The sequence below is a fragment of the Urocampus carinirostris genome, chromosome 16 (assembly GCF_059441175.1).
Source record: "Urocampus carinirostris isolate Australia breed hairy pipefish chromosome 16, RoL_Ucar_1.0, whole genome shotgun sequence".
NCBI classification, from domain to species: domain Eukaryota; kingdom Metazoa; phylum Chordata; class Actinopteri; order Syngnathiformes; family Syngnathidae; genus Urocampus; species Urocampus carinirostris.
The window spans coordinates 12,266,227-12,283,833 of NC_142364.1; the positions used below are offsets into that span (position 1 = coordinate 12,266,227).

The window sequence follows — 17,607 nt, forward strand, 5'->3', positions numbered from 1 at the left end:
GTGGAGTTAAAACCTGAACTTTTTTTTTCAAAAGTAATTTATTGAACAATTCTTTTTAGTAGTCTGGTAATTGCTATTCACAGAATTTAATAGAGCTGCTATTCTTGTCACCTTTTCACTATTTACACTCTAAAACAAGTCAAACAATAAACCCAACTCGGATCTTTCACAGAATATCAGGATGTGAATACATTTCAACACTGAATGTGAGTTAAATACTATTTGTTCCACAAAAACATAAATATTGCACACACGGTCATCATGGGAATTCGAAAAATTTTAAATAAAAGACATTTGTTCCCCAACCTCATAAAAACGCAAGGAATCCTTTCATAACTTCACAGTAAATGCTTTCTTACAATCCAGTCTTGTTCTTACTTTAAATAAAAAAAATACATCCTCAACTTCAATTCAATCGAAACATAATCGTAGGAAAAAAAAAACAAGCAGGGTTTTGTTCTTCGATAACTCGATAATTTGAACGGGATCCATGTACAAATCTTTTCAAATTTTTCAAAATAAAGTGTAATGCGATTGCTCTGGTTCCTCGTTAGCTCAATTCACTAACTGCATTTGACGTCTTTAGCCGTCAACGGCACAAAACGAAAAAACGACTGCACGAAAATACCCGGCGTTGGCGCAAACTATGTTTGATATGCTACGTTTCTCCTACGAGTTCTCAGTCATTCAAATAAATTTTTTTTAGCACAAATGACCACTTTACCTAGCTATTAGCTAGCGTCTGGCGTCAGATGCTAGCATTGGCGCTAGCATAGCTGCCAGCGTCAAATTGGCTTATAAAGCAAAGTGGTGACGTACTTCTTCTTGTAGCGATGCGTTGCGCTCAGAACCATCACTCCGTCCTGTAGGGTTGCAGAAAACAAAAGCAAAAACTTGTTACATTTTGTAGAAGCGCATAGGGAGCCTGAACACTTTAAAAAGTGTCAATGGGAAAATAAGTATTTAAACACCCTGCTATTTTGCTATTTCTCCCACTTAAAAATCATGGAGGGGTCTGAAATTTTCATCGTAGGCACATCTTATTGTATAGTGACTTGTTTACCTGACTGCCCATTTTGCACATCTGGTTAGCTGCTCCTCTTGCACTCTTTGCACTACTGTATAATACTATACATAGCTATAATTATTTAGTATTATATTAGTACTTCAATACTCCAACTCAATACAACATTTTATTTATATCTGTACATTCAAGGAAACTGTGCGGGTCAGATGTATCGACATTTCGTTCTGTATACACGTGTACAACAATGACAATAAAGTATATCTGAATCTGAATGTTCACTGTGAGAGAGATAAACTAAAAAGAAAAATCCAGAAATCGCAATGCATGATTTTTTTTAACCATTTATTTGTGTGATACAGCTGCAAATAAGTATCTGAACATCTGTGTATCATCTAGAATTCTGACCCTGAAAGACCTGTGAGTCCACCCATTAGAAGTCTTCTTGCACTCCATGTATCATCCAGAATCAGATGCACCTGTTTGAGGTCTTTTGCTGCATAGAGACACCTGTCCACCCCATAAAATCAGTAAGACTTTAACTAGTAACATGGCGAAGACCAAAGAGCTGTCCAAAGACACCAGAGACAAAATTGTACACCTCCACAAGGCTGGAAAGGGCTATGTAACAATTGTCAAGCAGCTTGGTGAAAAAAGGTCCACTGTTGGAGCAATCATTAGAAAATGGAAGAAGCGAAACATGACGGTCAACCTCAATCGGAGTGGAGCCCCATCACCTTGTGGGGTCTCAATGATTCTAAGAAAGGTGGGGAATCAGCCCGGAACGACACGACAGGAGTTGGTCAATGACCTGAAATGAGCTGGGACCACCGTTTCCAAGGTTACTGTAGGTAATACACTGAAACGTCATGGTTTGAAATCATGCATGGCACGAAAGGTTCCTCCGGTTTAACCAGCACATGTAAAGGCCCGTCTTAAGTTTGCATATGACCATTTGGATGATACAGAGGAGTCATGGGAGAAAGTTTTGTCGTAAGATGAGACCAAAATAGAACTTTTTGGTTATAATTCCACTAAACCTGATAGGAGGAAGAAGAATGAAGAGTACAATCCGAAGAACACCATCCATACTGTGAAGCATGGGGCTGGTAGCATAATGTTTTTCTGCACATGTAACGGGACGATTGCACTGCATTAAAGAGAGGAGGACTGAGGCTGTGTATTGTGAGATTTGGGGGAACAACCTCCTTCCCTCATAGCATTGAAGATGGGCCATGGCTGGGGCTTCTAACACGACTACGACCCGAAGCACACAGCCAAGAAAACCAAGGAGTGGCTCCGTAAGAAGCATATCAAGGTTCTAGCATGGCCCAGCCAGTCTCCAGACCTGAACCCAATCGAAAATCTTTGGAGGGAGCTCAAACTCAGTGTTTCTCAGAGACAGCCCAGAAACCTGACCGATCTACAGAAGATCTGTGTGGAGGTGTAAGCCAAGATCCCTCCTGCAGTGTGTGCAAACTACAGGGAACATTTGACCTCTGTAATAGCAAACAAAGACTACTGTACCAAATATTAACATATCACACAAATAAAGCGTTAAAAACATAATGCATTGTGATTTCTAGATTTTTCGTTTTAGTTTATCTCTCTCAAAGTGGACATTCACCAACGATGAAAATTTCAGATCCCTCAATGATTTCTAAGTGGGAGAACTAGCAAAATAGCAGGGTGTTACAACCTTTATCTTCTTTGTTCCTTTATCTTCATTGTTTTCTTTTATCCTCACTGTTAAATGTGAAACTAGAGTGCCACGTCCAATTTCGTTGTCACGATATGTTCAACCCATTTTGTAACAATGAAAAAAAAGGTATATTCTATTCTATTCCGTTATAATTAATAATTATTTTCTTCACTGTATACTTTGCAAGCGATAGGTTCCGGACCCCTGTAGTAAAAGTTTCATTTCTGTTATCGGTTCCAAAGTTGGCCTAACATGCTATTAGAATCAGGGGGCAATTACTTGATCACATAAGGCCAAAAAGCTTTGGATTGTGTGCCTTACTAAATAGAATCAACATTTCAAAACTGTAGTTTGTATTTCCTTGGGTTGTCTCTGTGCAATATTAACATTGGTTTGATACAAAAAACACTGAAATCAGGAAGCGGGCGAATCATTTTTCACAGCACTATATGTTTGAATCATACGTGAAACAATATTAAATGGAAACACCGAACCTCCCCCATGAATGACGTATGCAGATGGAAAAAAGCGTCAGTTCCAGCAGCTGCGGCTGATATGGAAAGTTTCAACTTTCACTTGATGTTTTTTTCCGCGTTATCTTGCCTTTAGATTGCAAGCCAGGCCTTTACGGGAAAGAGAAAGGACATTTTTTTCCTTTTTTTGCTGTACCTTAATGGAGAGCGCATAAAGGTGGTTGAGCATCACGTGGTTCGGTTCTGGAAGGAGGGCCGGATCGCACTAGGGGAAAAAGAAATGTACAAGCATTTTTTTTAAGAAATGTTTTTTTTTCCTCCCACAAAATATTAATCTGAGTCTTTGCGGAAAATAACTTGGACGGATGCATATTTGTTGGCATCGACAACATACATCAGAGTCAAATAGGTGAGCGGTAGGATATTGCCGAAACCTCTGGCTGTATATTTGTGCCATTTCAAACGGGCAGGTTTGTAGCCACCTATCTTTCACTCTCAATTGATTATTTTTCCCTTATTTTTTTAATGTTCTCTTCTTTTTCTTTTTTTACGCTTTATTTCACGCACCATTTCATTTTCTTTTCTCTTATATTTTTTCTCCTTTTTCCATTATTTTTTTCTCCTTTGTCATGTCTTTGTTTTTTCCTCCCCGATTTTTTCAATTTTTCTTTTTTCTTGATTTCTATATAGCTTTTTCTACATTTTTACCTTTTCTTATTTTTTGTCTTTTTTGACCTTTTCCTCCCCTATTTTTTCATTTTTACTTTATCACTTTTCTTCTTTTATTGTCTTGTTCTTTTTTTCTCTTGTTTACTTCTCTTTTTCCTTTTCTCCCCTTACATCTTTTTTATTTATTTTTTCTTCCCTTTTCTTTTCTTTGCCTTTTGTCTCCTTCTTTTCTTTCCCCTTTTTTCATTAATCTTTCTTTCGTTAAACCCTTTCCTCCCCCCTTTTCTATAAGCAATAATACAGTCCAAGGCATACTCTCAAACTAAAAATGGCACTCTAAGTATCACAACTTTGTTGGCTGCATATTTTCTTAATTTTTGTTCATTCTTTATCTCACTTTTTTCTCAATCTAAAATGCTACTATGACAAAAATAACATTCCAAATTGCTAATTTCTCTTTATCCATTTGGAAAAATATGTGACTTTGAATATAATAAAGTATCTATCTATCCATCTATCTATCTATAAAGCATTATGTTTAACATGCAGGGTTCGTACATATCCTTCATGGCCAAATTCAAGCACATTTTAAGGACTTTCAAAGCCAATTTTCCAAAGTATGTCGGGTACCATAAAAAGACAATATCCGCTGAGAATCATGTAATATGCAAAGCCTCAAACATATCATGCATTGGATTTTATCAAGACATAGGATTTTTAGATCTGAGACACTTCACAGGACGATGAACACAAACCAATATCCGCTGCAGTTCATCACAAAGGAAGAAAAAATGCAATGGCAAAGAAAAAATACCATAGAGCAGTGTTGCGTCATTTTTAAGCAGACTTGTCGAGAAACAAGGCACAAATTTCAAGCATTTACGAGCACTTAACCCAAAATTCAAGCCCTTTGCAATCCTTGGGAACACAACATTCAAATTCAAGGATTTCAAGAACCCCTACGAACCCTGAACATGACAGTAATTCTGTATCGATGCATCGAGTGGTTTGGACCCTGTGATGCATACTTTGCTGTAAAGTAGGCTTAAACGTATTTACTCAAGGTGTGTATTTCTAATCAGTTTGATGTTCCTTTTGGCAATCTCTTAGTCTTCCTGTCTGTGTTTGAAGGTGTTGGTACTTTTCCAGGGGGGTGGGGGATGGGGGGTCTTTTGTTTTTGTCTCAACATACCAGTACTTTTCCACGCTTGTGATCTCAATAAAACACAAGAGCAGACGGGGGATGACCGAGATTGAGTAAGAGTATAGAAAGAGCTCATCTCCCCGGTTGCAACTGGCTAAAAAAACTCAAGTCTGCCTGGTGCATTTTCTATCGTTAACCATTTTTTTATAGCTCTCCCACACATCAGTGGTCTCTTTTAGACCCAACATTAGCGTATTTATTTGTTGTAATTTAATAGTGGGCGGAGTCACGAGATGCAACTTACAGATATCCCGGTATCTTTATTGAGGATGACTTGTAGAAGATGAGGCGGAAGGATGGGCGGAGACTTGAACTTTTCTTCTTGTTTTGGAACGTAAGCTTCCTGATGGTACGGGCCCGGCGGGGAACTGGAGAGGTCTGCTTGGAAGGGTGGCGGAGGGCCCACTCACATTATTTGGTGGGGCAGCACATGGCCACCAGGCCATGGTTTGGGCACCATCTTGTTTCAAACTCACCTGACATATCGGAGCATTTTTGGGAGTCCACCATGAGAGCGTCAAAGACCTCAAAGTCAGTTTTCTTCACCTGGATCACGTTGTTTACCGTGCCCAGTTGACTTGTCACCACAGGCTGTCAAATCAAAGAAAAACATATTGAGAGAATTATCACAAAACAGGGTTTTCATGACCACTTTTTAACGACTTGAAAGCCAATTTTCCGATTTATCCGGTACAATTCTAAGAAGAATCCTCTGTGTATGTGTGTAAACTAGGGCCTGCGAACCACATGAGGGCTGTTGGGCTTCCTCATCCGACCCGCAAACGAAAATTGTCAAAATATGATGACAGTATAAATAACAGTAAATAAAGTACAACTAATAAAAAAATGTTTTTTTGCCAACTTTGTCCTCAATGTCACTATTTGCCTACAACAAAAGTCTTACTACAGAAATACAACAAAAATACTACAAAATTAAATATCAAATTGAGAGCTTAGAAACAGGGACCCAATATATTTTAGATTTTATTGTGAAAGGAAAAAAATACTATAGAAATACTACAAAATACTACAACAATGAGATTATAAAAATACTACAGATACACTACAGACAATTCTACTATAGAAATACTAGAAAAATACAACAATATTACTTACAAAAGTACTAATTTCAAAATACTTCATCAATACTTTTACATAAATACTACAAATATACCACTACCGCCATACCATAAAATTAAAATACCGCCAATAAAATTCTACAAAATATTACAAAAAAATACTACAGATTGTACTACGGAAATAATACAGAAATACTACAAAAACACCACTTGAGCAATTTTATATCACAAAAATACCACGACAGAAACACTACAACAGAAATATGACAAAAATACAACAATATTACTTACAAAAGTACTCATTTTAAAATACCCCATAAATACTTTTATATAAATACAACAAAAATACCACAACCGCCATACTATAATACTAAAAAACTGCCAATAAAATTATATTAAAATACTACAAAAGTTACCACTAAAGTACTATTACAAAAATACTGCAGACATATTACAACAATTCGCCTATGAAAATACTACAAAATACAACAATATTACTTACAAAAATACTAATTTGAAAATACTTCATAAATACTTTTACAGAAATACCAATACGGCCGTACTAAGCTACCAAAATACTGCCAAAGAAATTCTATAAAAGTACTAAAAGTTACAACTACAGTAATATTACAAAAAAATACAGATTCTACTGCAGAAATACTACAAGAAACACTATGACATATATACTACAAAAATACCACGAGAGTAATTTTATATTTTGTTACTAAAGTACTAACTTCAAAAAACCTCATAAATACTTTTACGTAAATACTACAAAAATACCACTACCGCCATACTATAATACTAAAATACTGTGAATAAAATTCTATAAAAATACTACAAAAGTTACAACTACAGTAACATTACAAAAAATACTACAGATTCTACCAGAAACACCATGACAGGTATACTACAAAAATACAACTACAGAAATATCATGACAGAAACACTACGACAGAAATATTACAAAAGAAATACTACAAAAATACAACTACAGTACTATTACAAATATACTGCAGACATATTGCAACCATTCTACAATGGAAATACTAGCAAAAAATACAGAAATACTTCAGTGGAAATACTACTTAGCCTGAAATTGGAGCACTTCAAGTGTTGAAAACGCATTAAAATTGAAGCATTTTCAAGGATTTCAAGCACCCGTAGGAACCCACCTCGGCCGGGTCGTGCGTCCACTGTCCGTCCACGTAGAACTTGTACTGATGTTCTCCTTCGGGGAGCTCCACGATGGTCACGAACGTGTTCTGACTTTGAGAACGTGGAAAAGTGTCAAGCAGCAGGGGCTTGAGCACCACCCGGCGGCACTTTGTGCTCACCTGCGGATGAGCGGGATCTTGTTGGCCCAGTTGTTGAAGGATCCCGATAGGAAAACCTCCTTGCCGTCCCCTTTCCAGCGGAAGACGGTAGGCCGGTCCAAACTCGGGTCTTTGTCTTCGGAGTCCAGGTCTTGCCTCCAGGCCAGGAACTCTTCTTTTCCTAACGGGGCCTGCCGAAGTAACAATTGTCAATACTGTGAATATCTTGTTTTTGAACAGTCACCAAAAACAGACAAATCTAGCTTCTTGTTTTTAATCCCCAAAAGACATCTTGAGATTTTATTTTGTTTTTTTCTATTACTATATTATTTTCTATTTACTTTTTTGGGTTTCTTTTCCATTTTATCTTAATTGTATTTTTACTTTATTTAAATTTTACTTTAATTCTATTTTTACTTGATTTTCATTTGTTTTCCATTTTTGCTTGAGGTTTATTCTTTTCCTGTTTTTATCTATTATGTAAATTTATATACATATTTTTTAATTTCATTTTGACTATTTTTATTATAATTTTGTTTTCATTTCCCTTCTATATTTACAGTATTTTTATTTTCATTTATTTTTATTATTTCAATTTCCTTTTTTACTTTATTTTTTTAATAATTTTAATTTGTAATTTGTTTTATTTTTTTACTGTATGTTTTTTTATTATTATTTTATTATTCACATTTGATTTATTTTATTGTATATTTATTTCACTTTATTTTATTTTTTATTTCATTTTCATTATTTGTTGTTGTTGATCTGCATGTTAAAAAAGTTCAGGGAATAATCCATTCCTTATTTTGGTTGCTTTTAATAAAAGTACTAATAATATGATCGAAAAATAGGTGTAAAAAAATGATAAAAATGGCGTGTACCGTTTGGCCATCAGAGGGCAGTGTCACACCAAAATGGGATACAGGGTCATCTTCAAAATTTAATTAAATGTATTACTTTATCTGAATGTATGTTTGCTAATAATGTGAATCAGGAAATAGACAATGGATGTAAACAATAAAAAAAGATGAGTACGTTTTATCACACCGAATAGCATACGGCGTCCTTTTAATTTATTGATCAATTCGTTCCTTAATTTCAAATTATGTTTACTCATAATTATAATGTTAATATGAACGAAAAAAATACAAGCGCTAAGAAAAAGATGCTTTTTACATTTTCTCCACTAGGGGGCAATATAATACCAAAACAGGAAACACTAGTCGTTTATTATAAGGGATATTCTCCATTGGGGATTTGTTTTTATATTTATACATACATATACAGTATTCCCTAAAAATATTACTCTGTATGTGCTGCTGCAATATTTTTCCTCTTCAACTATTATACAACTGCAACACGATTGACATTTAATAATATTAGCGATAATCCTTTATTACATGTTTAAACATGACATGGGTGGGTTCGTAGGGGCACCATTTCCTGTGGTGTGTCTTGGGCAGGGTTGGGTAGGGTTACTTTAACTTGATTACTTTCAATTACTTTTGGATTACTCCAATACCAAATATGCTAATAAAAAAACAAAAGAAACTAAATATGAATACAATGATGACTCACAACACGTGGTAAGCTTTCTCTCCTGGCTTTGATCTCTTTGATCTCCGGCAAAACTAACATCAAATGTGACAGAAACAAAATGGAAATAAATCCAAACAGCTTGCCAACATCATTTTTGCCGTTCCGTGTATTCCGTTACTCCCCGAGCCTGCACAAAATTGAGTCATTTTATTCATATTTAGTTTCTTTTGTCTTTTATTAGCATATTTGGTATTGGAGTAATCCAAAAGTAATTGAAAGTAATCCAGTTAAAGTAACCCTACCCGACCCTGGTCTTGGGCAAGTACAGCCCTCTCCAGGCCAACATTTGCTTCCACCCGGCCTCAAACCGTGGACATTTCACTGACTTAAATTGTTTTACTTGAAGTGAAAGCAGAATCACTTTTGTTATATATGTATAACAACATTAAAGGCCATTCATTCATTCATTCATTCATTCATTCATCAAATTCAAAGGTGCTTGTCATTAAACTCATGGTCACAGATAAAAAAATGACACTACCCTAAACTGGTTTTAATAGAAATACGCCAATTTATGTATTGTTTGCCACAAAATGCAACTTCAAAGCCCTAATGCAGGGGTAGGCAACCTATGGCTCGGGAGCTATATATGGCTCTTTTCATGAGTACGTATGGCTCCGAAATAAAATGTAACATCTCTCTGTGGCGTTCCAAAGTCAAGTGATTTCATCCCAATTTTGGTCCATATAAAGAGATCTTTTCTTCCTCATGCCATAAGGCTCTTTAACTCCACCCGGCAGAGTAAAGGCCCACATTAAACCACACCCCCTACATTGCATATTACCGAATTTTATTGCAATATGTATTCTGTGTAGCACTATCTAGATACTCTATAGAACACGCTACAGTGGGTATTAGCACGTCACATTGGGTATTTGTATATTGTATTCTTTTTGCTTTATTAGTGTATTGTTTCTCAGCACAGGGATGCTGCTGGAAATACGAATTTCCCTGCGGAGATGAATAAATTATCTATCTATCTATCTATCTAAAGCCGAAGCAACTTAATGCAGAAGTCCGATAAGAAACCATTCTGATAAATAAAAACGCTGGCAAACGACTTTGATTGGGTGAGCGGTACAGGTGGGCGGATCCCTGCACACAGCGCAAGGCACTTCCTTCTCTCTCTCTCTCGCTCAGTGCAGTCTACAGCCAAAGTGAATATGACAATGTGCTTATCGTTTGCAGTCATTTGTGACATTTTTACAAAAGAACTTTGCATGCACATTGTTTTGAAACTGTTATTAAGGACAAATTTCGTGGAAATAATTGCCTCAACACTCTTAACTGAAGGTGGAAGACAAATTGTAAATGGCATATTTACATTGATTTGGGACACAGGATTTGGCATTATTATCATTTCATACATTTGATTAAATCATCAAATGACACACAGTGAAATGAAATGCGCTGAAAAATTAGCTTTTGTCTAGAGAGCGTGTTTGGCAGTTTTTTCAATTTTGTCTGAAAATATATGATGTGGCTCTCTCAATTTCTTTTTCAAACCTTTTTTGCTTTTATGGCTCTTTGGGTCAAAAAGGTTCCTGACCCCTGCCCTTAATTGTACTATTTGACCACTAGATGGCACTGTGTTTGTTGTCTGTTGAAGACGAGGGCCAGTGCCATAGCACAGCGTGGCAGCGGGATGCTAGACCCCAAAGCAATGTTCCCTGTAATTTTCCTTACGGGTCTGAGCGTTCACACAAAGTCGGTGAGCAACGCTTGAAACAACAGAGAGCAACAGCAATCCCAAGTGTGGCAAGATAATTCATTATCAAACATGTCCAACACTTGACATCAAGTTACATTTTGCTGAGTTTCCGGCAATGCAAAATTATTTTTCTCTTTTGAATGAATGGACTCATGTACGATTGCAAAGGTTGTACGGCCTACAAACGTCGTTTGTTTTTACAACAATTCTTTCACAAGATTTCCATTTCTTTTTATTTCCTGATATATTTTGTCGCATAATATTAACATTTTGGGGGGCTTATTTAGTCGGTTGTAAGATACAGACCTGTACTTAATCACATTTTTTAGTGGAAGTACAATGTTGGCAACAAGATTGACTTGATATAATTGGAAATTATTTGAATGTAACACAAACTTTTTCTTCGTTTTTCCGTGTTTTTTTTTCAACTTTTTTTTAAATTCCTTTAAAAAAAAATCTCATTGTGTTTATTTTTTCCGAGCTGTAACTTTTTTTCTTTTTGTTCTTTATTAACTTTTTTCCTACATTTCTTTCTTTTCTTTTTTTCTGTTTTTTTTCTAAATTTTTCCTTCTTTTTTTTCTCTTCCTTTTGTTTCTTTTTTTCCTCAGCGTTTCACTCCTTTTTCATTTTGGTATTTTTTTCTTTTTTGTTCTATTCCCCCCTTCCCTTAAGTCATTTTGTGCATAATTTTACATAATATTTGGTCATGTTGGGATTAAAGAAGCAAAATCAACCTGAAGAGCCGTTTGGGACCCGAAAGAGCCGTTTCCTTTAAGTGAGCCGAGCCGAAGAAGCCGGTTTTCGACAAACTCTACTAACTTTACTTTTCAACTTGGTTCGACATTGACTTCAAAATAGCGCATTTAGGACACAACGTCAGGGGAACCCGTGTATTTTTACCTTTATGCACTGTAACTTAAATGTTTTCTTTGACTGAGCCAATTTAACCCTATTTTTATTAATTAACCTGGTAATAAATAGTTTCAATATAGTAATAACCAAGTAAGTTGTTATTTTAAAACTTCAAATAAATAATTTCAATTTTTTGCATGCTATCTTTTTCTGCAGGTTATCAAGGTGTATTTTGGCCTCCTTAATAGTTAGCTATCTAGCTTTCTATCTGGCTATCTAATAATAATAATAATAATAATTTCCTTTGTATTGTCATTCTTTGTAACAATGTACACAGAACGAAATGTCGATACACCTGACCCGTTGTAGCGAGCCAATGCAGCCGCAGCCAACAGAGGGCGCCGCCATTTACCAATGTTATAAGTCTTAGGTATGACTATGACTCGGCCGAGGCGCGAACCAGCGACCTCCCAGTCTCAACGGCTGCGTCGGCTCGCTACAACGGGTCAGGTGTATCGACATTTCAATCTGTGTACATTGTTACAAAGAATGACAATACAAAGGAAATTATTATTATTATTATTATTATTCTTAATTAGTAATTTTGAGCCCTGATTTTTGTGCGCTGGCTAGATTTTCTTGTGCGCTGAGAATGTGTGAGCAGTGCGCAATTGAGCACGCGCCCAGCTTAGAGGGAACACTGCCCCAAGTTAAAGTGACCTTACCCAACCCTGCTGGTGACATAGTGAAAACACGACTTTGCTTCCAAGTATTGCAGTCGTACGTAAAAGGGTTAACCAACTGTCATGTGCAACGATCGTGACATTTAAGTAATCAATGAAAACTATTGAACGCTAATAATTGAATACGTTTTTGAGTGTGCTCCCGGGGAGTCAATGTCGATTACTACTCTTACTTTTTCAAATGGACTTTTCATATGTGTTATGTGAACAGTAATATTTGATTTTTTTAGGGCACTATCGAATCGACCCTTGCTCTGGCGGCCCCCAAGTGGATTGTGTTTGAGACCCCTTGATCCAAACGACAACAGGCCCCACCTTTAAGTCGTCGGCGTGAAAAATGTCTTGGTCCTCGGGGCTGTCCATGAGGATTTTGGGTGTGTCTCCATCCTTGGGGCCCCTGCTGTCCCTTCGTTGGCTCTTGTCCCCTCCGTGGCCCAGGGACCCCCTCTCACTGCTCGTGTTCCCCATTGGTTTCTGTTTGGATCGGAGTTAAACCATTATTTCAATCGAAGAAAGGGCACGTGACAGCACAATGATTAAAGGATGATGCACCTTCCGATAACATCCTATTATCATTATTTCTTTCCATTTTTTGTATGTACTCCTTTTTGCACATAGCCATTTTATTTGTAATTATGCAATGTCCTATAAAAAGCGACAAAGAAAACATCCTACTTCTTCAGACCTTGATTTTCAAAGGAAAGGCTGCAGGTGAAATTCTGAAAATGCGCATGTATTGTTTGTTAATGCTACATTAATTGCAACCTGGTCATCTTTTTGATTTGATTGTTCATTTTATATTATACTTTAATTAGTCTATATCTTATTTTCAATTTTATTGTCTGTTAATGCAAAATCCATTGCAGCCTGGTCACCCTGGAGGGGGAATTACCTCAGGTGCAGTCCCTTCTCAAGGTTTCTTTGTTTTCCTCATGCTGAGGGTTTTTGAGTTTTTCCTTGCCCTCATGTAGGTTTTAGATCAGGGGATGGTGTAATCATCATCTGTGGTTTGGAATAATCTGTGGTCTGTGCAGCCCTTTGAGAATCTTTGTGATTAAGGGCTATACAAATAAACATGGCTTAACTTGACTAGTGTGTCCTTACGTTGATGGTAGAACATTTTGTCTAATATGTATTTTTTTAAATTACAAGATGACTAGCTTGTTTCTCTAATAAAGTAGGAAGAAATACATTAAAACATTGGCAAATAGTTTGAGAAATCATATTTGTTTCTTATCTTGGTTGAAAATAATTATTCAAGGATTATTTTACAGACAAAATTAAAGGGACAGTGTGTATTTTATGCCATATACTGACCACTGGATTCTGTAGTGTGACCGACAACGAATGCTACAAAGCACAAGGAGACTCATAAAGACAGAGACTCAAAAGGACCAAGAAGTAACGTGTTTCTTCTCATTCTTTTTGACCAACATTTTGCGTGGAAATGAAAAAGGGGAAAAGGAAGAATAAGAAAAGAAAGAATAAATGGGAAGAAAAAGAAAAAGGGAAAATGAAGCCAAGAGAAAATAAGAAACACATACGGGTAAAAAGGTGAAAAAAAGACAGTCAAAAAGGAAGAGAAAGCACGAAAGAAAATTATGGAGACAGGGATTTTTAACATACTTTTATGTTTTTTCTCTTTGTTTTTATCTGCTGAATGGGTGGCATTTTAGTAGTCATTGGGTTTCCCTTGACTCATTTTTTTTATCTTTAAAACAATGTCTTTTGAATATCTTAATAATGTTTTTGTTGTTGTTGTTTTTTTGTTTTTGTTTATTTGCTGAAAGGGCAGAGTGTTTTGGCACTCTCAAAAAGTGCTCTTTTTAATGTATTTAAATTGACCTTAGTGGGTTTCCAATTAATTTGTAGCTGGGTTTTTTCAACATATTGGAAAAGACATTTGAAAATGACGTCTGTTGAAAATAATAAGTCAGTCTTGTTCCACCGACAGACTATCTCTTCCTCATGCCATAGGCTCTTTAACTCCACCCGGGGGAGTAAAAGCCCACATTAAACCCCACCCCTACATTTGCATATTACCCTATTTTTATTACAGTGTGTATTTTCCTTAGCACTATTTAAATACTCTATTATCAACACGTTATATTGGGTATTTCTGTATTCTATTTCTTTTATTTTATTATTATTTTATTTTCAACACAAGGATACTGCTGGAAGTGTGAATTTCCCAACGGAGATGAATAAAGTATCTATCTATCTATCTAGTCAATTGAATTCAATAAATAATATGTAGGGTATATTACTAAAGTAAGCTGGATGACAAAGGAAACTATGTTTTCTTAATATATAAATGCATTATCAACTGTTTTTTTTATCTATTTTGCTGGATGGTCAGCGTTTTGGCAGTTGTTCGGTTTCCTTTGACACAATTTATTTAGTTAAAAGTCGTATTTTAAACGTTTTTAAAGTTGAGGTGCATCGTTAAAGGTGTCCCTAAAAAGTTTTAAATCAAATATTTTCTCTATTAAGTATGTGTTAACAATAACTGAGTCCAAAGGGCTTTGATGTTTTTTACACCGCGCTTTGTGAATTTGCCTGCCGGGATGAATAAAGTATCTATCTATCTATCTATCTTTGGTCATCTGTGTTCTGGCCACCAAGGGAAAAGATTGATATCACGCGCATGGGTGTAGTTTTCTTTGATTCCATGATGAAAATGGTGAAAGTAAGAAAAGGACTGTTTCAAATACGGTACCAACGCCTACCCTAACACCCAAAGAGGTGAAAGAGGAAGAGCTTATTCGAGCGCGTCTAGAGAATTTCTCATACGTGCACGTGCAACAAAATGGGCTGCAATGATGATTCCAGCCAGGAGATGGCGCCTACAAGTAGAATTTTTTGAATGTATACACCACGCTTTAGGGCAGCACGGCGGGACAGTTCTAAGGTCTCGGGAACCTCCTGTGTGGTTTCAAATCCAGCTACCGGACTTCCTGTGCGGAGTTTGTATGTTCTCCCCGTGTTTCCTCCCACATTCCAAAGACATGCATTTCAGGTGGATTGGCCGGTCCAAATTGTCCCTAGGTGTGAATGAGCCAGCGAGTTGTCTGTCCCTGTGTGCCCTGTGATTGGCTGGCAACCAGTGCAGGGTGTCCCCTGCCCACTGATTGCTAGGATGGGCTCCAGCACCCCTGCGACCCTACTGAGGATAAGCGGTGCAGCTGAAGAGATGAGATGAGACACCACGCTTCATATAAAGACGTCTTAAGGACATTACTTTGATGTTTTTTCAAAAAAGATTTCTCTGAATGAGCAGAAATTCTATAGTAATTGAATAATCTTAGAAATTCTTTGGGACGTAAGATAAATAGTTATTATTTGGAATGGTAGCATCGCTGTTGTTGAAGTTAGCGGTCCCGTTTGTTTACAAAACTAGCTGCTAGCTTTAGCGGCTAATATTAGCATCATTCGCTTATCTTGTCGTTACGATTCATACAAGCGACTGTCATCCACGCGATAAAATGTAATCTAACTTGCCGATAAAAATAAAGACTTACCCGAAGAATAAGGGCGAGGAAAGATGACTTTAGTGAGGTTTATGCGTTGCTTGCTCCGGCCGGCATCAACACGGACGTCCGTCTTCCTGACGTGTGCGCATGCGCAGAGATAGGTGTGCGCACCTTTGTTTACAAACACGCGCATGCTTTTAACGCCTTTTAAAATAATCATTTTTGAATCTTTATGCTCAATGTATTTCGAATAGAGGAAGAAAACGTAGAAAAAAAATAATACATAACTCATCTTTATTTTGTAGAGGGAGGGAAATTCCAGAAAACAGATTTTACCTGATAAAAAACGGTTACAAAGAAAAAAGAAGAAATAAATCGTTTGGAACTTTTCCTTTGTTAATGAATTTAGCCTCATGTTCGGTTTATTTAAGACAAAACTTCCCTACCCAGAAAAGAGCTGCTTTAAAAATTGTTTATATAACATTTAAAAGACTCATAGCGTATATCAAATTGGTTGATAGGTGAACGTCGATAGAACGTCATTCTCAAGACGTTAAAAATACTTATTTTGGGATGACTAAATCTGTTCCAATTTGGATGGGCTAAACACAAACACATTTTTGGGGTCGGATTTGGGTGCAAAACATGTACATAACAGATCGTTCCATGAAAAATAATAATCAGAAAATGATTTAAAAAAAAGGAAAAATATAAACAAAAAACAAAAGAAAGAAGATTTAAAAAAGAAGAAAGAAATTAAGGGGGAAAAGAGAGAGAAGAAGGAAAAAAAGACAATTCATCCCCAATGCAAGGCCACCCCACCCCTAATATTAACCTTATTAATAACTAAACGAGTACACAGGGCTGAGAATAATGTAAAATAATATATACAGTATCCATATTTTATTTCTCTGTTATTATTTTGGAAATCTGTTGCTGCAAATGCACAATTGTTTTCGATGCACTTTCATCTTTGGCTAGTCTACAAGCACCTCATAAATATTCCCTATTGTTAGATTATAAAAATGTGTCTCTGAGTATGTTGTCACAATCACGTAAGTTTTCCAGCTATAACTTTTAATATTTAATCATAACATTATTACTTTGAAAATCACATTACTCAATTAGTTGTTATAAATTCACTCAAGTTCAACCACATTTTTAACCAAGTATTGACTTGCTGTATTAATGTGATGTTTTGATGTATCCTTTCATATCAGTACTTTCCCACCAATGGTCTTCATATTAGTCAGCTCTTATCTTATCATACAACTCATGTTCCCTCTAAGCTTCCACAGGTCTGAGCAATAACTCAAAGTCTGTGAACATCATCAATACTGTGCGTTGGAACCAAATCATGATCAAACTTGTCCAAAACCTGTCGTGTCCAGCATGGTCGCCGTGGCGACTGGCTGGACCCGCCCCCTGGGCACCAGCTGAAGCAGATCGCCTAATTTGCGCGTTTGCCTCTTAAGGGGGGTTTTGGGTTTTGCGGGTGCTGGCTCATTGCATTTTCTGTCTGCTTTTTCCGTTCTGTTTTGCTCTGTCCTGTTTTGTTTGATTCGGAGGAAACATGTGTTCTCACGTTTTGAGTAAAAGCCTGTTTTTGTTCTGTTTTGTCCCTGAGTTTTGGACGACTTTTATTTAGCTAAATAAAAGTTTTGATTGTCAACGCAGATGAGTTCTCCCTTCCTGCCTCGTGCCTCCATTCTGGTCCGGTCCTCTTGACAGAATGAGCCAGCCAAGAAATGAACTCAGCGG

At 36.6% G+C, this 17,607-nt stretch overlaps 1 protein-coding gene across 1 annotated transcript; it reads right to left on the minus strand.

Moving 5' to 3' along the window:
- Positions 1-205: 205 nt before the first annotated feature.
- On the minus strand, positions 206-16,003 carry prkab1a (protein kinase, AMP-activated, beta 1 non-catalytic subunit, a). The gene is made up of 8 exons (XM_088355649.1): positions 15,895-16,003; positions 12,689-12,847; positions 7,489-7,658; positions 7,327-7,420; positions 5,549-5,663; positions 5,317-5,450; positions 3,396-3,464; positions 206-863 (listed from the first exon to the last, which is right to left on the minus strand). The coding sequence occupies exons 2-8, from the start codon at positions 12,839-12,841 to the stop codon at positions 786-788; spliced, it is 813 nt and encodes a 270-aa protein (XP_088211775.1). The 5' UTR covers positions 12,842-12,847; positions 15,895-16,003; the 3' UTR covers positions 206-785.
- Positions 16,004-17,607: the final 1,604 nt, after the last annotated feature.